This window comes from Haliotis asinina, chromosome 13, assembly GCF_037392515.1.
Source record: "Haliotis asinina isolate JCU_RB_2024 chromosome 13, JCU_Hal_asi_v2, whole genome shotgun sequence".
NCBI classification, from domain to species: Eukaryota; Metazoa; Mollusca; class Gastropoda; order Lepetellida; family Haliotidae; genus Haliotis; species Haliotis asinina.
Genome location: NC_090292.1, coordinates 30,000,222 through 30,025,246, shown reverse-complemented (window position 1 = coordinate 30,025,246; position 25,025 = coordinate 30,000,222). Strand labels below are relative to the sequence as shown.

Here is a 25,025-nt window from a genome sequence, read left to right as displayed (position 1 = left end):
AAAACTGAACTCACTCAGTCGTTTTCTTTACGCGAAAGAAATAGCCCAGAAAATATCCATGATCTGTAACGTTTCTATTCGGTGTAAACAACATCACGTGACCTGCCCGATCCTCAATAGCCCACGAGCTCAGTGAATTAATATATAATGTCGATCACGATTCCTGTTTTTATCAAACACCCAGTTCATACCTAGCGGAAGAATACCCGTCCTTATTCATGGATATTCTAGTCTAGTATTAATGCACTGCTGATGATAAATTGATATGTTCTTCAATTTTCTTATAAAATGCTTCCGGCATGCTTCCACAGCTGCTTCTAGCGCCCTTAAGACGTGTTTTAATACTCTCCAATAGGGCTGTCTTTGTGTCGAGTCCCAGTCGATGCTGAAAAAGAACACGATCGAGCCGTCAGTGGGTTAGTGAGGGTGTGTACTGTACAAGTCATCTTGTTAAATCATATATGCAATACGTTGGAACATGAGTGAAGATTTCTACCGCAATAATCATTTTCAGTCATGTCTATTTGTCGGGAATACCACCATGTTACCCAATTCCGTAGATTGATGCTCATGCTGTTAACCACTTGATTGTCTTGACCATACTCGATTATTTACAGACCGCCATATAGTTGGGATATTGCTGAGTGTTGTGATATTGCTGAGTGCTGTGATAAACAACAAACAATGTTCTTTTGTGTGTAAAACAACACAGATTCTAACAACACATTGTGTCTATCACAACTTGTGTGTCTCGTTTCAAATATTTTCAATACTTACAGATTGAAAGGCTGTATATACGGCACTTAAAGCTGGGTATTTTGACCCATGAAATCGCTGGCTGTTGCCATGGAGTGTGTAAGCACCATGTTTCAGAGCCGGCGGACATCGAGATCGTGTTGATGGAAACTGACAGTGGTCTGCTCTGTAGTTCCACTCGCATGAACATTGATAGAGTTTCTCTGTAACGAGGACATACTGAATCTTTAATAAAGCTTTTCTGTAACGAGGACATGTTGGATCATTCATACAGCTTCCCTGTAACGAGGACATGTTGGATCATTCATACAGCTTCCCTGTAACGAGGACATGTTGGACCATTCATACAGCTTCCCTGTAACGAGGACATGTTGGACCATTCATACAGCTTCTCTGTAACGAGGACATGTTGGATCATTCATACAGCTTCTCTGTAACGAGGACATGTTGGACCATTCATACTGTTTCTCTGTAACGAGGACATGTTGAATCATTCATATAGCTTCTCTGTAACGAGGACATGTTGAATCATTCATACAGCTTCTCTAAAACGAGGACATGTTGGATCATTCATACAGCTTCCCTGAAACGAGGACATGCTGGGTCATTCATAATGCTTCTCTGTAACGAAGACATGTTGAATCATTCATACTGCTTCTCTGTAATGAAGACAGGTTGGGTCATTCATAATGCTTCTCTGTAACGAAGACATGCTGGGTCATTCATACTGCTTCTCTGCAACGAGGACATGTTGAATTGTTCATATAGCTTCTCTGTAACGAAGACATCTTGAATCATTCATACAGCTTCTCTGTAACGAGGACATGTTGAATCATTCATATAGCTTCTCTGTAACGGAGACATGTTGGATCATTGATACAGTTTCTCTGAAACGAGAGACATGTTGGATCATTCATATGCTTCTCCGTAACGGAGACATGTTGGATCATTCATATAGCTTTGTGGTTAAAACATGTTGGATCATTCATACAGCTTCTCTGTAACGAAGACATGTTGGAACATTCATAATTTTAGGCCTCATCCGTCTCCATAAATGTCATAATGTTCTTCCATCACCTCGTCTATCCATCAAGCAGGCTGGTTATGGCGTTTGCTCATCATCGGTCAACTGAGGTTCATCCATTAACACATACGTTCATTATTCAACAAATACGTCCATCAGTCGACACATACAATCATCATTCGAACCACGATCCATCGATCAACATGTATTTTCACTATTCAACGCATATGGTCATCGATCAAGATATATGTTCCTTATCAAACCCCTACGTTCATCAACCAAGATATATGTATATCATTCAACACATGTTCATCTGTCAACACATATGTTCTTCTATTAACACATGTTGCTCCATCAACACATATGTTCATCTGTCAACACATATGATCATACATCAGTAACTATGTTCATCGATCAACACACACGTTCATCCTTCAACAGATATGTTCATGTTCGTCATTCAAAACACATGCTCATCTATCAACACATATATGTGTTACATCTGTGGTCATGTACGTCATCTTGATTACAGGTGGTGATATTTGAAGTGGTTTCAAGTGGGCCCTTGCTCTTTCTACACGCAGCAAGACAGCGAATGGGACTTCTCCCGGGAAACACAATAAGTTTTCATGCATGTAAATACCATTTCTCTTGCACCATTATGACACGATTTCTTTTCATCTATACGTTTTCTTACCTGGTTCAAAATGAAAAAATATATTGATGAGGTCTTGGTCACCAAGCATCAGTTTAGGAAGATATTTCCTGAAATAGTTCATCATCTTCTCAAGCCAGTGGTGTTCTCTCAGTCGTACAAGATCCATTAGCATAACGCCAGAGTTGAGTCCTGCAAGGATATCAGAATACAGAAGAGACCGGCCTATTTGGTGTGACATCCTTTACATTTTGCAAACAATGAATTTGCTCGAAAAACGTGTGAGTTTCGTTATACGTTGTTCAGTAATAGGTTAAATCAAGACACCCGGTGGATAAACTGAATCTCTGCAATTTTTTCTATAAACTATTCATTTTGCTCGAGAAAATGTTATAATTTTATGTAAGCTAAAAGTAGGCTTTATAAAACAAAATAGAACACACGGTTTACAAGTTGAATCTCCAACAAAATGTGTTGTGAATAAAAATCATTTCCTCCTCTCAGAGGAGAAATATACGTCTTGCTGTTGACTGGTTGGTTTTTGTTAAGCGCCGCACTGAGTGATACTCCACCTATGGTGGTTGTAGGTAAACAATCGAGTGTCTGGACCAGACAGTCCGGTGATCAACGGCATGAGTGATACTACAGCTATGGTGGTTGTAGGTAAACAATCGAGTACCTGGACCAGACAGTCCGGTGATCAACGGCATCTACGACCAACAGCATCTACGCAATTGGGATACGATGATTAATTGTAAGTTTCTCTTGGGTTTATATATATATATTGGTCCACCACATAACGTCTCGGTGAAAATGATCGAGAATATCTTGGTGTTCTACAGTTAATTGTTTGAATGGAACATGGAGTATGTCCAATTTTCAAACAAAACAAACCCGTATGTTTACACGTTTTAATCCGAGTATAGAAGTGTTATCTCCAAATATCAAAACAAATGGTGATCACAAGATCCCCTTGGCTTCTAATCAATGGTGTTCTACTGTAAGAAGGCTTTCGCTCGTTTGATACCAAATCATTCACTCGTTTTATAAAAATGGTATCACACGGAAGGCCGTTTAGTATCCTCTATATAACTCGACACTTCGGCTTAACAGGACATTCAGTGGGATGCGTACTAAAAGAGGATATCTAGAAGAGCATGTTTACTCGTAAAATCTGGCAGAACTCCGAAATAACACGAATAGCAGCAGAAAAAAATCGATAAGATTATAGATGGCAATAAGGTCACTCAGCCAGGTGTGACGACTGACATATGATCAGATCATAGATGGCAATAAGGTCACTCAGCCAGGTGTGACGACTGACATATGATCAGATCATAGATGGCAATAAGGTCACTCAGCCAGGTGTGACGACTGACATATGATCAGATCATAGATGGCAATAAGGTCACTCAGCCAGGTGTGACGACTGACATATGATCAGATCATAGATGGCAATAAGGTCACTCAGCCAGGTGTGACGACTGACATATGATCAGATCATAGATGGCAATAAGGTCACTCAGCCAGGTGTGACGACTGACATATGATCAGATCATAGATGGCAATAAGGTCACTCAGCCAGGTGTGACGACTGACATATGATCAGATCATAGATGGCAATAAGGTCACTCAGCCAGGTGTGACGACTGACATATGATCAGATCATAGATGGCAATAAGGTCACTCAGCCAGGTGTGACGACTGACATATGATCAGATCATAGATGGCAATAAGGTCACTCAGCCAGGTGTGACGACTGACATATGATCAGATCATAGATGGCAATAAGGTCACTCAGCCAGGTGTGACGACTGACATATGATCAGATCATAGATGGCAATAAGGTCACTCAGCCAGGTGTGACGACTGACATATGATCAGATCATAGATGGCAATAAGGTCACTCAGTCAGGTGTGACGACTGACATTTCATCAGATCATAGATGGCAATAAGGTCACTCAGCCAGGTGTGACGACTGACGTATGACCAAATTATAGATGGCAATAAGGTCACTCAGCCAGGTGTGACGACTGACGTATGACCAGATTATAGATGGCAATAAGGTCACTCAGTCAGGTGTGACGACTGACATATCATCAGATCATAGATGGCAATAAGGTCACTCAGCCAGGTGTGACGACTGACGTATGACCAAATTATAGATGGCAATAAGGTCACTCAGCCAGGTGTGACGACTGACGTATGACCAGATTATAGATGGCAATAAGGTCACTCAGCCAGGTGTGACGACTGACGTATGATCAGATCATAGATGGCAATAAGGTCACTCAGCCAGGTGTGACGACTGACGTATGCATGCGCTGCTCACTGGCACATGGGGTCACCTCAAAGATATTTTGTGCTTTTTCATGTGTGTTGAATATGTCTCATCTTACAGAGCTCCAGATGCGGCGCGTACTTGCGTATTTCCAATTATTTGACAGTACAAGAATTACTAAACACCTAGGCCTATTGAGAAGCATTTGTATGTATGTATTTAATAATGTGAATTACCCAATAAAAATAGGAAACTCTGTGTAAAAGTACTCAATTCTTGAAACTAGGGGGAGTATACAAAATGCTAATTACTCCTCCATAAGTGCAATTACTCATACATAAACAGCTATGGGAATAAATCCCCATTTGCTAGAAAAATTATCTGGAGCCTTGGCATCGTATTAAATGTCTCAAAATATATGGGTGGTATGACCACCCGAAGATGGACAGGATATTGTTATATATGTTAGGACAAGCCGTGTACTCCCCTACTTTAATTCCCCTACAGGATTATCATGCATTAACTGATATCTCTATCCCCTGTCCGACCCCAACCACCGTCTGATTTTCCCGTCCAGGTTTTGCTTTTGAGACGACCTCTCCTATCTTGTTCTTTTCATGGTGATAGTGAGACTCCATGGTAGCTACATCCATAATACTTTCAGCATGAAAGCTATAATTACTTGGCGTTAGCTATCGTTTGTAACGAAGCTAAGTCTAATTTCAAAATGGCCATTTAAAAAGTGCCCCATACACGTAAAACAATATCGTCGCACACTAATTTGCTAAAGCCATGGTCTGTTCCAAATTAAATCGTTTTTGAAAAATCCGCATTTCTCATTTCTGCACTAATCTCTCCACATTAAAATCTTTTATTACGTTTCGTGTCTCCCTATCACTGGGACTGTAGTCAGTCCGAACCTAAAGCAACATATATTGTACTCTTTCGCATATCACATGAATTGAAGAGATGAACGTAGTGCAACAGTGCACTCTTTCGCATATCAAGTACATAAATTGTAGACATAAACAGGAAAAAATATTTTCCTCACTTCTTCCGACAGTACTATAATAGCGGAACAGATCCTTAACGTTTCACGCTTGAATGCCTGTTTTTCAAAGCTCGCCAACTACTTGCCACGAGGTCAGGTGTGTCATATATTTTTATTAGTGATATGCAAATGAAGACCACCGTTATTAAAATGCCATTGAATGGTCGACACGTATGATAACAGGTACAGATATATGGAATGGCAGCTGTATTGAAGTGTAAACTGATAGCAGAAGATATGAACCCTAAATGATATTGTCCTTCCAATCAGCAAGCAAGGCTGCTTTACCAATTCTGAACGATAACATTTCACATTGGTAAAAGGACAGCAGATGTCGGAGGCACCCATTGTTTTTTCTACTGTTGCCAGAGCGGCAAGAAATGGTTGAGTAGCTTTGCACATCAGACAAACATCCGTTGAACCCGTGAACAGGTTACCGTTGAGTGAGTTTAGTTTTACGCCGTGTTAGCAACATTCCAGCAATACCAGCGAGGATCGGCACGAGAAAGGCTACCCCGACCCCATCCCAGTCGAATGCGTTTGCCTTGCCTTTTTAATACTCAGCAGTCATTGTGACCATACGATCCACATTTACTGTTAAACGAGTTATTTCATTAACGCTCCGCGTCATACCAGCAAAAGGGGCGGTGGGGTAGCCTAGTGGTTAAAGCGTTCGCTCGTCACGCCGAAGACCCGGGTTCGATTCCTCACGTGGGTACAATATGTGAGGCCCATTTTCTGGTGTCCCCCGCCGTGATATCGCTGGAATATTGCTAAAAGAGACGTAAAACCAAACTCACTCACTCGCTCATACCAGCAAAATGACTATGAACAGTAACCCATCAAATTTATACTGAATATTACATGTCTATACTGGTTATTGTATGCATCGATCGCATTTTCAAGACATGATGACATATGCTCAAAAACCCCAAACAAACCGAAACTGGGCATCCAAACCACAAAACCCATACACACGTGACAGGATCTGTAACCCGAATTTACATGGGGGTAATGAATATGTGTTATTAATTTCTCTAGTGTGGTTTTAAGCAACGAAGAAATGAGCTTCACGCATTGTACACGTAGAGAATCGAACCCGGGTCTTCGGCGTGACGTGCTGACGCTTTAACCACTCGGCTACCCTACCGCCCCACCAATGTGAGAATGAATATGAGTAAGTGAGTGAGAATGATTATACACCGCTTAAGCAATATTTCAGCAATATGGCGGTGCGGGGATACCAGAAATGGGTTTCACAAATTGTACATTTTTGGAATCGAACCCGGGTCTTCGGCGTAACGAGCCGACGCTGTAACCACTTGCCTACTTCACCACTCTCCATCCATACATAAGCAACGTCACAATAAAAGACGGTAACAGTGGTGTGCACATTCTACAGGTATTTGAGAAGAAAAGCTTAGGTTTATTTACCAAGTTTCCCATAGTATGGAGTTTTTGCTACCCGGTTGTACCAAGCATAAGATGGGTCCTCGTGTTCCGGTATTAACGCAGCTATATGGGACTTGCTAAAATGGTTAAATTGGCCCCACAGATTTTCCATCGGGCTGAGAAATATGACATCGGTGTCGACGTAGATGAGCTTGGTGACATTTGGTATTATGTACTGAAAAAATAAGAGTGATTCGATTTGGGCATGGAACAGTAAATTATACATATCGATTCGCTTGTCAGCCATTTACAGCACTACACATTCCAGTTTTAATTCACTATAGGTTACAATAAATGGTGTTTATAAATGGGGTTTTCTTACGTTAACTTCTGTTGTCGTCGCCCCCCCCCCTCTCTGTTATCTTTCTCTCTCTCTCTCTTTTAGCTTTCTCTCTCTGTTAGCTTTCTCTCACTCTCCATCTCTTTGTTAGGTTTCTCTCTGGTATCTTTCTCTCTCTCTGTTAGCTTTCTCTCTCTGTTAGCTTTCTCACCCTCCATTTCTCTGTTATCTTTCTCTGTCTGTTATCTTTCTCTCTGTTATCTGTGTCTCTCTCTTTGTTATCTTTCTCTCTGTGTTATCTTTCTCTCTCCCCCCTCCCTCTCCCCGCTCTCTCTCGCTCTCTCTCGACTCAGCAGTATTCCAGCTATGTAACAGCGGTCTGTAAATTATCGGGTCTAGAACACAGACAGTGATCCAGTGATCAACAGCATGAGCATCGATCTACGCAACTGGGATAAGATGACATGTGTCAACCAAGACAGCGAGCCTGACTCGTTAGTAGCCTCTTGCGACAAGCATGAAGACCTATTCTAACCCGTATCTTCACTGGTGAGCTGGCAAAGAGAGGCGAACGCATACTTACCGGAATAAACAGTCTCTGTGCTGCACAGGGCCCGTATAGATTTCCCCATACTTTTGCATCATTACCTCGTGGTAGCGTCACATTGTAGATATGGAAGCTAAATTGCTTACTATATTCTATCGGTAAGGATTTTATCTGCAAAAAATGTGATATTTTCTTTTAAAAAATATGGTTGGTTTGTTGGCTTTAAATATTCCACAAAAATATTCCAGCTGTATGACTGCGGTCTGTAAATAATTGAGTCTTGACCAGACAATCCAGTGATCAACAGCATGAGCATCGACCTACGTAACTGGGATACGATCACGTGTGGCCAGCCAAGTCAGCGAGTCTGACCACCGATAGCGGTAGTGGCTTCTTAAGACCAGCATGGGATACTGCAAACAAATTCTAACACGGACCTTCACGTGCATATAAAATAATGACTGCATAGCATGATATAAACGTACAAAGAAGACCAGCGGCATGTCTCTCAGTTCAAATCAGGCGGTGAGGAAGTCCGGTGGTTAACGTGTTTGCTCGTCACGCAGAAGACCCGGGTTCGATTCCCCACATGGGTACAATGTGTGAAGTCCCCCGACGTGATATTCCGACGTGATATTGCTGGACTGTTGCTAGAAGCGAGGTAAAACTGTGCTCACTCACTCACTCTCTCAGTTCAAAGCATACTATGTAACTTTCTGGGACTGAGACTCGAGAACTGTGGTCACTATAGCAACTAAGAACGCAGACCAACGGGGCACTTAAAGGCCCCTCAAATACCGCGAGTGGGTGATTGGGTATATTTGGTTAACGTAACCCAGTTTTATTTATTCTGTACAAGTGAACACACAGACCTCGAGCTGCCCTTATTCAACCTCGGATCACGAATTGGACACGATGAGAGAGTGACCTGGATTTAACCCCGTTAACAGTATGCCTGTTGGAACATATGCATTTATAAGTCGCAAAGTCACAAAGTTATTTATTGTACTCAAGGCCTCCAGGCCATACACAAGCAATACAAGTTACAGTCATTTCACAAAACATATTATAGTTCAGATATGATGTTGTTTCTAAGGATAACAGCATGTTTTAACAGTATGATAACAGCTATATTGCGTATTACACTTCCATGTTTGGAGAACAGAATGGAGACTAAGGCAGTTGAGGGATATTTTAACAGATTCTTACATGTATATGGGATGTATAGTTTTCTTAAATCGGCACAGTGTGGGTATATAAAGGCGAAGTAGATTTCATCCTCTATAGCTGAGTTACATACAGGACATATCCTTAAACTCCTCTCTGTTGAAAATCATCCGCCTTTGTTTGCTGATAAGTCTAAGAAGTCCAGTCGAAAACTGTCGAATGTTCGCCTGATATTTGTAAAGGTAGATATACAGTGGCAGCTGTCTAAACCGGCACTCACTGGGACTGGAGAAATAACCCGGTATCGACAGTGTGCCGGATTGTAGAGGAGGAATGAAGGACAGGAATGAGATTTTATGCCACTGTTGATAACTTGACGGATTTAACAGATGCCGGTTTGGGCAGCTTCCACTGTAGTTTCGCTCACATTTGATCTATACACAACTAATATCTTGTACTGTTGTCTAATACGGTCTATTCAGTCATTCTCATTTAAGTTGTACAAATGCTGTCGGACTGGTTACAACCCCTGCTATTCATAAAATGAAACTAATTTTCATGTGAAATCGACAGTATTCAATAATCAAATATAATAGAAGCTCCAACAGTCACAAACATTAGAGAAAATATTTGAAACTGACTGTTCCTTTTGGTTTTGAACTGCTGGTTCTGCTTTTCGTGCTGTCGGTGAAAGACGTTGCCGTCAATGATTGTCTTCAAGATAATATTTCAAAGACAAGTCAACCTTGTTAAACCACCAAAATACAATTTCAAAGTGAATTATTATATATTTAACATCATAAAACTATGGATCAGAAAAAAACCCAGAAAGATAGTTTTTGTTTCACATTTGTTGGTAGAAGTAACGCAATTTTCCTTTAGGATATCTGAAGTACATAAGATTTACTATTTACAAACACGTAAACAAGTAAAATTAGTTGTAAGTACGCAGAGAACAACATTGTCTCCAAAACGTTGTTAACTGACCAACAAAGAGAATCGACAGAACGAACTAACCTATTTTATCTTTAGTCATTAGAACGATTTTTTAAGGATGTAATCACACGTTACGGAAACAATAAGATAAGTCTCATACAAATGGATGCCACAATAACATATGTCTCATACAAATGGGTGCCACAATAAGATAAGTCTCATACAAATGGATGCCACAATAAGACAAGTCTCATACAAATGGGTGCCACAATAAGATAAGTCTCATACAAATGGGTGCCACAATAAGATAAGTCTCATACAAATGGATGCCACAATAAGATAAGTCTCATACAAATGGATGCCACAATAAGACAAGTCTCATACAAATGGATGCCACAATAAGACAAGTCTCATACAAATGGGTGCCACAATAAGATAAGTCTCATACAAATGGATGCCACAATAAGATAAGTCTCATACAAATGGATGCCACAATAAGATAAGTCTCATACAAATGGATGCTGGCCCTAACCCACTTAAATGGACAGCATAACCGTGTATATTTCCGAACATTAATCACCAAAACGGAACAATGTATAGCTCAATCCTGAACATGGAATATACGGATGTAGTTTACGTTTTGTAACTTACGTGTAGTAGATGTTCAGTGAAAATGAGCACCCAAAATACCATGTGCAATCACGTGTTGGAATCATGGGACATTTCTGCAAGTCATTCGAATGAGAACATTGATGAACGGGAGCTTCCTGGTGAGTGAGTGAGTGAGTGAGTGAGTTTAGTTTTACACAGCAATATCCCAGCTATATGGCTGCGGTCTGTAAATAATCGAGTCTGGACGAGACAATCCAGTGATCAACAACATGTGCATCGATCTGCGCAATTTGGGAACCGATGACATGTGGCAACCAAGTCATCGAGCCTGACCAACAAGCATAGTCGCCTTTCATGGCACACATGGATTGCTAAAGGCCTATTCCACCCCGGGACCTTCATGGGTCAGGAGTTTCCTATAGTGGAATAAGTGTTTTTCAATGGTAAGGATGAATGTACTGTTTTGCCAAATGATGCATAATGTTTCTGAGTTTTTGTAACATTGTGATAATATATTGATTAATGAAGATAAACATTTTCATAATTCAGACATATTACACGAAAACCATTCTCTACCCTCCATGCATTAGCCCCGTAACGTAGATTCCAAAAATAAATATTTTGCAGTAAATTATTTCTCAGTGCCTCTATACTAACCGTTTCTGTATAAATCACTGGTACATACAGTAGGCTGAAGATTAAAATATATGGTGTCATTTAAAGTTACAAAGGAGCAAACCTGTGATTGGATCGGAGGGGTTTTACTTTAAAGATGTAAAAAGAACCATGTTCAGGGTTTGACTATTTGTTAATATAGGTCTTTACATAATATTTAGTGCGCACCTGGCGCATGCCTGTTTTATTCTTAAACAAATGACCATTGGGAAACTGTGCAAAGTGGTGATGTCATTGAATGCGATTAATAATAACGCATTTATAAAGACTTTAGTTACTTATAACGTAAATTACATTACTTTATTTGGGATTTATGGGAGATTCCACAGATTTTGGAGAGTGACATTATCTTAAATGAAGGATTTTATATATTGTTGCTTGAATTGTGGTCAACTATTGCAGATATTACGGCTAAATCTCAAGCAGAGAGGCAGAGAGAGTACAGAGAACGAAACAAGTTAGAACTGAGAAACAAATTGAGCAGGAAAGAAACAGAACCTGTTAAAAAGTGTCAAAGCCAATCAGTACTCTGTCTAGAGCTGAAAGAGAACAAAACGTAGGGAGAAACAAAAGAAATGCAGACAAAGTAAAAGGTTACTATGAACCAGAATGAATGAAAATGTTCTAAATAAAGGTATTCAGGAGTTTCACCTTTTGTCATTTTGATTTATTTGTATTAAAATTAACAAAAATGTATGAATTACGTCACGCAAAAATAGAAGGACTTGTTCTGCAGATCACTGTTGAGATCGTTGAAACCACCATGTAGGTGGTAACCAACTATGAAACGCAACAATTCTGTTTATCTCAGTTATTGAGAATGTGTATCAATTTTAACAATGGTATTTCCATTCATACCCTGTATTAAAAGATCTGAAGTAATAAAGTAAACGCCCAGATGTTGAGATTGCTAATTCACACAAGTGACATGCAAAACGGTCTGTCTTATTCTGCTATTTTTGAAAATGTCAATGTATGTCCATCTGAAAGGCAGCTGGTCATTGTGACCTTGGCGTCGTCACGTAGATTGCATTGAAACTTTAAGGTACAATAGGATAAAGAGTTTTTACAAGGTAATTGTTTGTGGCCGAGTGCTGAATATTTGGTAACAGATTCTCTAATGCTTGTACTTTATGAAAAGTAAAGCAATTTACCGATCATCAAACATTGTTTCCCTCGAGTTTCCGCTGGCAATTGCACAATTTACTGAGAATGGCTGTATGATATACGCCTCTTTGTTGCAGTGTTACCTGAACTACAAAAGTGCTACAAAATTAATTTCGTTTAAATTGAGTGTGCAGACGATTTAGTGTATAACGTAGTTTAAATACATCGGTGAAAGTTGGTGAAATACATGTCTACATACAGAAGTCAAAACAGCTAATCGAACGGGTTTAGAACTCCGTACACTGCATGCGTCATATTATGAATGCGTCATGTAATTGTTAGCGTTCCAACTTCTCGGCGGGGAGCTTGGCGGTTACCGTGGCAACGGGCAATTCCAGTTGCAACCCGCTGGGAGGGGTGACATGGATCTTGGCAAAGCGTAATTGACCAATGGAATTAAAGTATTTAACATGAAGGTAAGATAATACCATCTGCATCATGCAACAAGGGTGGCATAAATACCGGAATTGACTCAGAATACACTAAGGGATATATGTGATGCTACAAGGTATTTCATCAGAGTCACGTGAGCCAATCAAAACTCTGGCTGGATAAAGGAATTTAATGGGGATTCGAACATAGGACAACAATATCCTGGCACAAGAAAGGGATGAACACATCAAAAGTCGCCCCTCTTCCACTTCTATTCATACACAGGCAATATTAGGCCACAGGGTAGTCAAGTGGTTAAAGTGTTCGGTCTTGACAGTTCAGGTTCGATCCCATGTGGTGTTCGACAACAACGTATACAGTGAGTGGGTATGGTTTTATGCCACTTTTAGCAATATTCCAGCAATATCACCAGAAATGGGCTTCACACATTGTGCCCGTGTGGGGATTCGAACCCGGGTCTTCAATGTGACGGCGGACGCTTAAACCACTAGGCTACTCAACCGTCCCGGAAGTATAGAGCGATAAACCGACAGATTTGTATGAATTCCTGAAAACTGAAATTACAGTCACTTAAAGGCACACCTACGTATTCATTACACACGTGAGACAGTCATTTGTGACCAAATGATTTTCTCTAATTTCTAAAAATAATTTAAAAAATTAGAAATGCATACGAACATGGTCACACAGAGCCTGTTGTGAAGGTGTATCGCTGAACACGTGGAATGTGACGTGACGAGAAAACAGCAGGACAGACTTGACCAGAACCTTGACCTCTTCAAACCTCTTACCGCACATTGCCAGGGCAAGATGCATTCCCTCTGGACTGTAGAACAAAGAATGGGTGACTGAGTGCTGTTGTAGGCCTTTTTAACAGTAACTGATTATTTTGGCAATAGCTCACTCATGCACAGTAGCTCAGTAGACCCGGGTTCGATTCCCCAACACTGTACACCTGTTTCTGGTGTATACCGATGTTACTGGAATACATGTATTGCTAAATCCGGCGTAAAACAGAACTCACCCACTCACTTAAATAGTGGTGATTGTCTGATTAACGCAGACAAAATACAGAACTCAGTCTGGTCAGATGCTCAAGCGGAAAGATAATTACAATCGGAGTAGAAGATAAGATTTTATCGAGACTGATTTGCCATTATAAGCTGCATGTTTCTCCCTCGGGTAATACAGTCTGATGTAACCTGTTGTGGGAGTTGCCTGTTACCTAGACCAGTAGGCAATGCTGAAGAAAGTCACTTTGTTTTTGCCTTGGGTGAGACCATATGCATCACAGTGCTTCGTTGTGGAGCAGGACTGAAGTCCTTGAATCTCTCAGAAGTAATGTCCAAAACAAAAAATATTGAAACACCATTGTTAAATACATCGCTGTAGATAGATAAGGGTCGAAGAAACAACAGACTTACTGTCCAAAACATACTAGTGAAACCTGTATGAAACACAAGACACTGTCATACAAAGAGCAAACAACAAAGGGTGGATAGTTTCCAAAGCGAGACTTAAGGTGCATATCTGTAGAAATGGATCAAGCAAAATGTGAACTTTCTTTTTTGCCATAGTGTATGTAATTGTGTGTGTTTTGCATACGTACCGGACAAACTGGTGTTTGGTGCCGCTAGTGTCCTGCCCACCACTGAATGTGAACCTGTTGAAAATATGATAATACTTTATTGCCGAAAGGGAATTTGAGTTTCATCAGATGCCGTGATAACATACACTACCATACCTGGGACAAGCGGATATAAGATATCTAGTTATAACAATGGCTAAAGAGGTGTTTGACAAAGTGTGTGCATGCAGAGTAATAAAATATATAATTTGAAGAAGGACAATAAAAGTCATTAAATGATTCTTATGCTGTGTTGGCGCCTGGAAAGTAATATTATTTTTAGCTATGAAGAAAGTGTTCGGAGAAAATGCCAATTTTGACTGTTACATTTATTTTTTAATCTACAGTTTACCGTTTCCGACGTGTTATTGTACCTGGAATTTACTACAATTGTTTTTAGTGCTTATACAGTTTGCATGCAGGTTCACGTTGTACATTTATTGGTATTTCTGTTATACTACATTTGGTATTCCATTTATACTACAGCTGGTATTCAGGTTCCACTATAGCCGGTATTCCAGTTGTACTAGAGCTGATATTCCAGTTATATTATTTGTTGGTATTGTTGGTATTCAGGTTCTGCTACAACCGGTATTCACGTTATACTACATTTGGTATTCCAGTTACACTACAGCTGATATTCCACTTATGGTAAGTTGGTATTCCAGTTATACTACAGTTGGTATTCAGGTCATACTACAGCTGGTATCCTAGTTATGCTACAGGTGTTATTCCAGTTCTACTACAGTTGATATTCAGCTTATACTACAGATGGTATTCCAGTTATACCACAGTTAGTATTACATTTATACCACAAAGGGTATTCCAGTTATAATACAGCTGGTATTCTAATTGTGCCACAGTTGGTATTCAGTTATTATACAGCTGGTATTCAGGTTATAATACAACTGGTATTCCATTCCTGCTACAGCTGGTATTCCATTTCTACTACAGCTGGTATTTCAGTTCTACTGCAGCTGGTATTCCAGTTATACTATTTGGTATTCATGTTATAGTACAGCTCGTATTCATTTATACTACAGCTCGAATTCATGTTATACTACAGCTCGTATTCATTTATACTACAGCTCGTTTTCAGTTACACCACAGTTGCCATTTCAGTTACACTACAGTTGGTATTTGAGTTATACTGCAGTTAGTGTTCCAGTTATACAACAGCTGGTATTCCAGTTGTATTCGAAAAGCGAAAAAAAATGCGGAGTGAGCCAGAGATATTTTCCACATTGTGAAACACAAATACAAGGATGAAACACAAATACAAGGGTATAGTAGTGTAAAACATTGGAATTGTCAGTACCCAAGGCCAAATTATATGTGGAGCAACCTATATTGTATACAGTGCTCTAACAAACAGACAGACAAACAGACAAACAAATAAGCAAGGAACAGTTTAGAAATTATCCGAACACGAAGAAAACAATAGGTAATGTGTATTTATTTTGTTTATAGTCTATTTACATTAGGTCAATATCCCGCTACTGAGCTTGGCTGATCGCAGGTGCTTTCTCCCTCGATCACTGGATGTCAGTCTCAACGGCACATCGTATTTTCTGAACTCCTTGAGGATCATACAACTCTTACTACCAATAGGCACACCGGGACACATGGTCACTTTGTCTGCATTTGTACTACACGTTGCTGTACCCACAATTAGGTGTTTGCACGTATTTATGTTGCCACCATCTGGTCATATACCAACGAATTCGGGTGTTCTTTTACGGGCACAGGGTTGTGTACTGTACACTAGGGGTTGTGACAACACTGAAAGAGTCTGCACATAGAGCTGACTCCAAGGTTTTTACGCTCGGTCACAGGTGGGCTCGATCTCGGTACTTAAAGCTCGCTGGATAACTAGCGCCTGAGACAGCTCGCCCCCAGTCCGGCAATGAAATGTCACTTTGGGTCACAACTACAGATGCAAATGCAGAATTCGAACCCGAGTCGCTTGATAGGCCGAACCAACAACAGTTACAACTGGTAAACGTGGACATTGTCAAATATTTATCAGCAACAAATTTCATGGACAGGATTAACCTATGTCTACGAACATATGATTTAGATTGAATGTGTGTATGTATATATACACAGATACACAGATTCGGTAATAGTTAGGTGTACTTACTGGGGTGTTCTTTCATATTGTCCCAAATACTTCTCAGCCACAGCTCTATCGACGGCCGATAACCTCGAAAATGGATACAACATTACATAAGTAAAAGTGGAACAACAGCCATATTACTACTACCGCTGCCACGGCGACGACGACCACTACTACTGGTGCTACGACGACGACGACTACTACTACTACTACTACTACTACTGCTCCTACCGCTGCTGCTGCTACTACTACTACTACTACTGCTGCTGCTGCTGCTGCTGCTGCTACTACTACTACTACTGCTGCTGCTACTACTGCTGCTGCTGCTACTACTACTACTACTACTGATGCTGCTACTCCTACTACAACTACTGCTACTGCTACTGCTGTTACTACTACTACTACTATTGCTGCTGCTGCTACTACTACCACTGCTATACTACTACTACTACTACTCATGTTGTCATCACCGGATTGTCTGGCCCACTGCAAAGTAGCTGAAATACTGCTGAGGGCGACGTAAAAGTAACCTCACTCACTCACTACCATTCGACTTAACTACAATACAAATAATCAGAGCATTACACACAATACAGCAAAAACAATAACATTATGTCCGGTAAAATTTACAATGAATATAAAGGAGTCATTGTATGATTTTATGGAGTGTCTTCTAATCTCAACGACAAAACAGTTCGTAGCTGCCATATCGTGACGTGTCATCGTTCAACCCAAGTTGAATACACAGTGAACACAGAGAGAAGATCTGCTTGCTTGTTGAAATCTATGATCGCGCACGTGAATTCAGGTTTGCACTGACTAGGTTTCTAGGTGTGACCTTGCCCTTGACCTTTGGCCTGCACCACTTCCTGGTTTCCATCCTCACGATATTGGATTAGTCACAGATCGCCGCCATATAACTGGAATATTGTTGGGCGTAAAACTAAATCACTCACTCCCACATTCCTTGCTTACTCATTCAACTCAGCAACTTGTCACCCAATTATACGGTTCTTCAAAGAATCAACTGACATTCAAAAGAAAGTACACACCTAAACTTTGGGTCTTAGTTTCCGCAAACAACTTAATTATTTTGAAAGAAGCTATGATTGTAGCATTTATGTAACAAACAAGTAACAACACATCCACGGATATAGTACCCATTTGTGATGTTGCCAGCGCCTCGCGGTATTTGTCAAACGTGGGCGACACAGTCAGATTCTTGCGTTCGTGCTCCAACTACGGTAAAGAATCTGTATTGATACAGCGCAATTAGGAAACAGAAGAAGTTGATATCTGTACACTATGCTCAATAATGTAGGTCCATACTCCTCAAGTTTTACTCAAAAAGGATTGATAGCGGATGCCAGCATCAGCAGTCAGATGACGCCACTGTGAGCATCTAGTTGTGCAGATGCAATATGCGCAGGTGAAGGTCACTCTCGGTCAGTTCAGGCAGTCGTCTTGCTGATGCTATGACCCGAATGACGCCACTGTGAGCATCTAGCTGTGCAGATGCAACATGCGCAGGTGAAGGTCACTCTCAGTCAGTTCAGGCAGTCGTCTTGCTGATGCTATGACCCGAATGACGCCACTGTGATGCGTAAGGTCACTCTCGGTCAGTACTGAGATTGTCAGTTTTCTGACCAGTCTGTTTGAGTCTGATGACTGTCAGGCACAGCCGATGGTTCTGACAGCATCTGTGATGTTCCAGTGGTTCCGATGCTCATAATCTTGGCAATTTGATGTGTGCCTTTAACAGGTGCACCGTTCACAATCTCAGTATTTTGTCCTGTATCATATCATGCATATGCTGTTGCCACATATCCTTCACGTGGAATTCAACAAAATCGTGTAAGCTTCCGGTAGGCGCCATTCCCACGGCGCACGTCAACTTACAATATACGAGACAGGACCCAGCTCACTTCCGGTACCAGATTTCCGGTAACCAGCGTATATTTAAGGACCAGTCCGGTTTCCAAATTGCGCGATCAAATGTGACTTTACTAGATAGCACCATGTGTACAACCACGTGCTGTGTACTTATCGGCCATATGTTTATGTTAAAACCAAAACACTTAAAAATATATCTTCATGTTTCTTATCTACTTACATGGATAGTGCTGTTGCCTCCGCATGAGGTTTGTTTGACCGCCTGGAAATCACAAAGTGAACATTGACCATGGTAAAAAGAAGAGGCAGGAAAAGAAGGAGAAAATGGACGTGAAGGAGAAGGAGGGGGAGGAGGAGAAAGAGAAGGATGAGGAGAAGACGAAGAAGAGAAGGGTGGGGAGTGGACGAAGCAGGAGGAAGAAGGGAAGGAGGAGATGGAGAAGAATGAGGAGCAGAAGCAGACAAAGGAGGAGAAGACGAAGAAAAGGAGGAGTCAAAAGAGAGAAGAAAGAGAAGAAGACGAAGAAGAAGCGAAGGAGGAGAAGAAGAGAGGAGAAGAAGATGGAGGTGAAGACGCAGGAAAAAGAAAAAGAGAAGGAAGTAAAGAGGAGCAAAAGAAGCAGGGAGACGGAGAAGAAAGAGGAGGAGAAGAAGGAGGAGCAGCAGGAAAAGGAGAAAGGCAGGGGTAGTGGAGAAGGAGCAGCAGTAGGAGCAGGAGAGACGGAGGAAGAAGAGAAGAAGGAGGAGAAGCAGCAAAAGGAGAAAGACAGGGGTAATGGAGGAGGAGCAAAAAAGCAGGAGAAAGTGAAGACGGAGGAGGAGAAGAAGAAGAAGGAAATAATGAAGGAAAAGGAGGAGAGCAAAAGCAGGAAAAGGAGAAAGAAGGAGAAGAAGGAGAAGAAGAAGGGGCAGGGGAGACGGAGGAAGAAGAGAAGAAGGAGGAGAAAGAGAAAGAGAAGACGCAGAAGGGAAGAAGGCGGGGGAGAAAAGGTAGAAGGAGGAGAAAAAAGAGCAGGAGGAGAAGAGGAACATACCATTAATGCAAATAAATAATTCATTATTTACAAAGGATTTTATGATGACCGGAGACTGCCATACACATCCTGAAACAAATATATGCAATGCAGTCAAAGGAAACCTAGAACAACCGGCAAATCTATATAGTCACCACAACTCTCTTTGCCTGTTTTTTTTTTATATTTTTATTTCTTTATTTTTTCAATAATTATTTCATTATTACTATGGTAGGGTGAGGGGCGATTTCTGTTAAATCAATAAAGCTGATGAAGAAGTAATGAGCGGGTGTGTCTTTGTTGAGCTGTGGTAGAGGCAATAAATATTCCTGTCACTTTCAGTGGAATGTCAGTGATTCTGGTTGGTTGTTGTTTGACGCCGCACTCAGCAATATTCCAGCTATATGGGGGCTGTCTGTAAATAATCGAGTCTGAACGAGACTGACCAGTGATTGATAACATGAGCATATATCTACGCAACTGATGACATGTGTTAACCAAGGCAGCGAGCCCGATCCCCAAATCCCGTTAGTCGCCTCTTACGACAAGCATGGGTTACTGAAGATCAGGTCTAACCCGGGTCTTTGGGTCTTCAGTAGTCCAGGTCAGTGATGGTCAGTGATCAGAATCTTTACTTGTGTGGTAAAATGTAGGGCAATTATAGCTCTGTAGATTTGTTTAGAAAACCTGAAAATTGAAGAAAATCTCTAGCCCCTTTGTATTACACATTATGAATATAATTTGGGGACTTGTTAGTGAAATATGAACATGTCAGAGTAGTGAGTGAGTGCGTTTAGTTTTACGCCGCAGCCAGCAATATTCTAGCTATATGACGGCGGTCTGTAAATAATCGAGTCTGGACCAGACAATCCAGTGATCAACAACATGATCATCAATGTGCGTAATTGGGAACCGATGACACGTATCAACCAAGTGAGCGAGCCTGACCACCTGATCCCGTTAGTCTCCTCTTACGACAAGCATAGTCGCCTTTAATGGCAAGCATCGGTTGCTGAAGGCCTATTCTACCCCGGACCTTCACGGGTCGAACATGTCAGAGACTAAATGGTATGATAACCTATAAACTCTGACTCTATGATAACCTATGATAACTTCAGCAACATCTTTAATGACAGTGGGGACGATGGGGTAGCCTTGTGGTTAAGCCGAAGGTTCGAACCCCACACGGGTACATTGAGTGGAGTTCTTTTCTGGTGACCACAGTTGTGATATTGCAGGAATATTGCTAAAGGAGGCGAAAAACTCACTTAAATGATAGCGACTCGTACTAATGAAATAGAGACAAAAGTTGGGCTGAGTAAAATATAAAATCTGTGATAAAATTATTTAGGTAAAATGTTGGTTGCTCTGACAACAGAGGTCCAGAATATGAATTAAAGTCACGTTCGAAACATTGATCCTCGTGTCTTATAAATTATTCATCATGAACATATTCCTGCCTCTCTGCATAATAATTTCTTAGCGTTAGTGATCGTTCGATTATCACGGTGTCACGGTGACCCCTGTCGTGACATTGCTGGAATATTGCAAAATGCCGCTTAAAAACTCACTCACACCCTCGTTCACTCCCTCCGATATTTCCAGCGGGGGAGACTGTTGTGAGAGAGAGCGTTCATGTGATATAGCCACTTATGAACATGCTATTCTAAATGAAAATTGATTTATCACCAAGAAAGACATACGTCGACCTACACAAGGTTGCACAGTCATTATATTGTTTTCTTTTTGCCTTTGTTTCGGTTGTTTGCTATTCAAACGCAGATAGCGGTTTTCTAGCTATATGACGGCGGTCTGTAAATGATCGAGTCTGGATCAGACAATCCAGTGATCAACATTATGAACATCAGTCTATGCAATGGGGTCGAATGAGATCAACAGAGTCTAAGCACCCGATCCCGTTAGTCGCCTCTTACAACAAGCATGGGTCATGAATCAGCTTCGGTGTTTTATGTTCAATATATAATGGGAGAAACAAATAAATGAGCACAAGAACATTCAAGTGTTCTTTTAATATTTCCATAACAGTTTTTCATAGCGCTGTGGGAGGAATCGTGAGAAATAAATAAAGGAACACTGTCCTGAAGTGGCGTTCCCTATTTGCTTTTCTGAGATTATATATGATGAAGAAATAACATAGCATTTCTTTGTTTGTTTGTTTGCTGTTCAACTATATGGCGGCAGTCTGTAAATAATCGGGTCTGGATCAGACAATCCGGTGATCACGACAACATAAGCATAGCCTGGTCACTCAAGCCCATTAAATTATGCTGAGAAGAAGGTCCAGTTTGGGAAAAGTATCCTTTTGGGGCAGGATGAAATTTTCCTCTTCGAGTACAATTACTCATAGTGATCTGAGCCTAAACCTAACGCGCGTTATGACCTCAACCTAGAGCTAATTCACCCTAGAGTGACCTGATCCTAGAACTAGCACACCCTAGAGTGACCTGATCTTAGAACTAGCACACCCTAGAGTGACCTGATCCTAGAACTAGCACACCCTAGAGTGACCTGATCCTAGAACTAACACTCTCTAGAGTGACCTGATCCTAGAACTAATACACTCTAGAGTGACCTGATCCTAGAACTAACACTCTCTAGAGTGACCTGATCCTAGAACTAACACATTCTAGAGTGACCTGATCCTAGAACTAAATTTAATATACTATACAGGGACGTGATCATAGAACTAATACACTCTAGTGTCACCTGATCCGAGAACTACTACACTCTAGTGTGATCTGATTCTAGAAGTAATACCCTCTACAGTGACCTAATGGTAGACCTAATACACTCTAGTGTGATCTGATTCTAGAACTAATGCACTCTAGAGTGACCTGATCCTAGAACTAATACACTCTAGTGTGAGCTGATTCTAGAACTAATACACTCTAGAGTGACCTGATCCTAGAACTAATACGCTCTAGTGTGAGCTGATTCTAGACCTATTACACTCTAGAATGACCTGATCCTAGAACTAATACACTCTAGTGTGAGCTGATTCTAGAACTAATACACTCTAGAGTAACCTGATTCTAGAATTAACACACTCTAGTGTGAGCTGATTCTAGAACTAATATGCTCTAGTGTGACCTGACTCTAGAACTAATACACTGTGCTGTGGCCTGATTCTAGAACTAATACGCTCTAGTGTGATCTGACTCTAGAACTAATACACTGTGCTGTGGCCTGATTCTAGAACTAATACACTCTAGTGTGATCTGATTCTAGAACTAATACACTCTAATGTGACCTGATTCTAGAACTAATACGTTCTAGTGTGATCTGATTCTAGAACTAATACACTCTAGTGTCACCTGATTCTACAACTAATACACTCTAGTGTCACTTGATTCTAGAACTAATACACTCTAGTGTGACCTGATTCTAGAACTAAGACGCTCTAGTGTCACCTGATTCCAGAACTAATACACTCTAGTGTCACCTGATTCTAGAACTAATACGCTCTAGTGTGATCTGATTCTAGAACTAATACACTCTAATGTGACCTGATTCTAGAACTAATACACTCTAGAGTGACCTGATCCTAGAACTAATACACTCTAGTGTGATCTGATTCTAGAACTAATACACTCTAGAGTGACCTGATCCTAGAACTAATACACTCTAGTGTGAGCTGATTCTAGAACTAATACACTCTAGAGTGACCTGATCCTAGAACTAATACACTCTAGTGTGAGCTGATTCTAGAACTAATACACTCTAGAGTAACCTGATTCTAGAATTAACACACTCTAGTGTGAGCTGATTCTAGAACTAATATGCTCTAGTGTGACCTGACTCTAGAACTAATACACTGTGCTGTGGCCTGATTCTACAACTAATACGCTCTAGTGTGATCTGACTCTAGAACTAATACACTGTGCTGTGGCCTGATTCTAGAACTAATACACTCTAGTGTGATCTGATTCTAGAACTAATACACTCTAATGTGACCTGATTCTAGAACTAATACGTTCTAGTGTGATCTGATTCTAGAACTAATACACTCTAGTGTGATCTGATTCTAGAACTAATACGTTCTAGTGTGATCTGATTCTAGAACTAATACACTCTAGTGTGATCTGATTCTAGAACTAATACACTCTAGTGTCACCTGATTCTAGAACTAATACGCTCTAGTGTGACCTGATTCTAGAACTAATACGCTCTAGTGTCACCTGATTCTAGAACTAATACACTCTAGTGTCACCTGATTCTAGAACTAATACGCTCTAGTGTGATCTGATTCTAGAACTAATACACTCTAATGTGACCTGATTCTAGAACTAATACGTTCTAGTGTGATCTGATTCTAGAACTAATACACTCTAGTGTGATCTGATTCTAGAACTAATACACTCTAGTGTCACCTGATTCTAGAACTAATACACTCTAGTGTGACCTGATTCTAGAACTAATACGCTCTAGTGTCACCTGATTCTAGAACTAATACACTGTAGTGTGATCTGATTCTAGAACTAATACACTCTAGTGTCACCTAATTCTGGAAGTAATACACTCTACAGTGACCTAATGGTAGACCTAATACACTCTAATGTGATCTGATTCCAGAACTAAAACACTCTAGTTTGACCTGATTCTAGAATTAATACACTCTAGTGTGACCTGATCCGAAAACTAATACACTCTAGAGTGATCTGATTCTAGAACTAATACACTCTAATGTGATCCGATTCTTTAACGAATACGTTCTAGTGTGATCTGGTTCTAGAATTAATACACTCTAGTGTGATCTGATCCGGACACTAATACACTCTAGAGTGATTTGATTCTAGAACTAATACACTCTAGTGTGACCTGATTCTAGAACTAATACACTAGTGTGACCTGATTCTAGAACTAATACATTCTAGTGTGATCTGATTCTAGAAGTAATATACTCTACAGTGACCTAATGATAGACCTAATACACTTTTGTGTGACCCTAGTACGCCCTAGAGTGAAATGTTCCTAGAACTAACACATTTCAGTGTAACCTAATCTAGGACAAATACACTCTTGTGTGACCTGAACCTAGATCTAGTACATTCTAGTGTGACCTGAACCTTGAGCTAAAGCACTCTAGCGTGACCTGATCGAAGAACCAGTACATTCTAGTGTGACCTGAACCTTGAGCTAAAGCACTCTAGCGTGACCTGATCGAAGAACTAGTACATTCTAGTGTGACCTGAACCTTGAGCTAAAGCACTCTAGCGTGACCTGATCGAAGAACTAGTACATTCTAGTGTGACCTGAACCTTGAGCTAAAGCACTCTAGCGTGACCTGATCGTAGAACTAGTACACTCTAGTGTGACCTGAACCTTGAGCTAAAGCACTCTAGCGTGACCTGATCG

At 40.7% G+C, this 25,025-nt stretch overlaps 1 protein-coding gene across 1 annotated transcript in view; it reads right to left on the bottom strand.

Annotated features, from left to right (window-relative positions):
- Nucleotides 1-25,025, bottom strand: part of LOC137259805 (glucoside xylosyltransferase 1-like) — a 37,110-nt gene that overhangs the window by 604 nt on the left and 11,481 nt on the right. Inside the window, exons 4-12 of the mRNA XM_067797420.1 lie at nucleotides 18,857-18,898; nucleotides 16,768-16,830; nucleotides 14,607-14,660; nucleotides 13,676-13,823; nucleotides 8,084-8,218; nucleotides 7,203-7,395; nucleotides 2,478-2,627; nucleotides 778-959; nucleotides 1-385 (exon numbers count right to left, since the gene is read on the bottom strand). The exon at nucleotides 1-385 is cut by the window's left edge and continues 604 nt beyond it. Of these exons, the coding sequence (XP_067653521.1) occupies nucleotides 239-385; nucleotides 778-959; nucleotides 2,478-2,627; nucleotides 7,203-7,395; nucleotides 8,084-8,218; nucleotides 13,676-13,823; nucleotides 14,607-14,660; nucleotides 16,768-16,830; nucleotides 18,857-18,898 (1,114 nt within the window). The 3' untranslated portion in view covers nucleotides 1-238. The remainder of the gene's footprint in view (nucleotides 386-777; nucleotides 960-2,477; nucleotides 2,628-7,202; nucleotides 7,396-8,083; nucleotides 8,219-13,675; nucleotides 13,824-14,606; nucleotides 14,661-16,767; nucleotides 16,831-18,856; nucleotides 18,899-25,025) is intronic.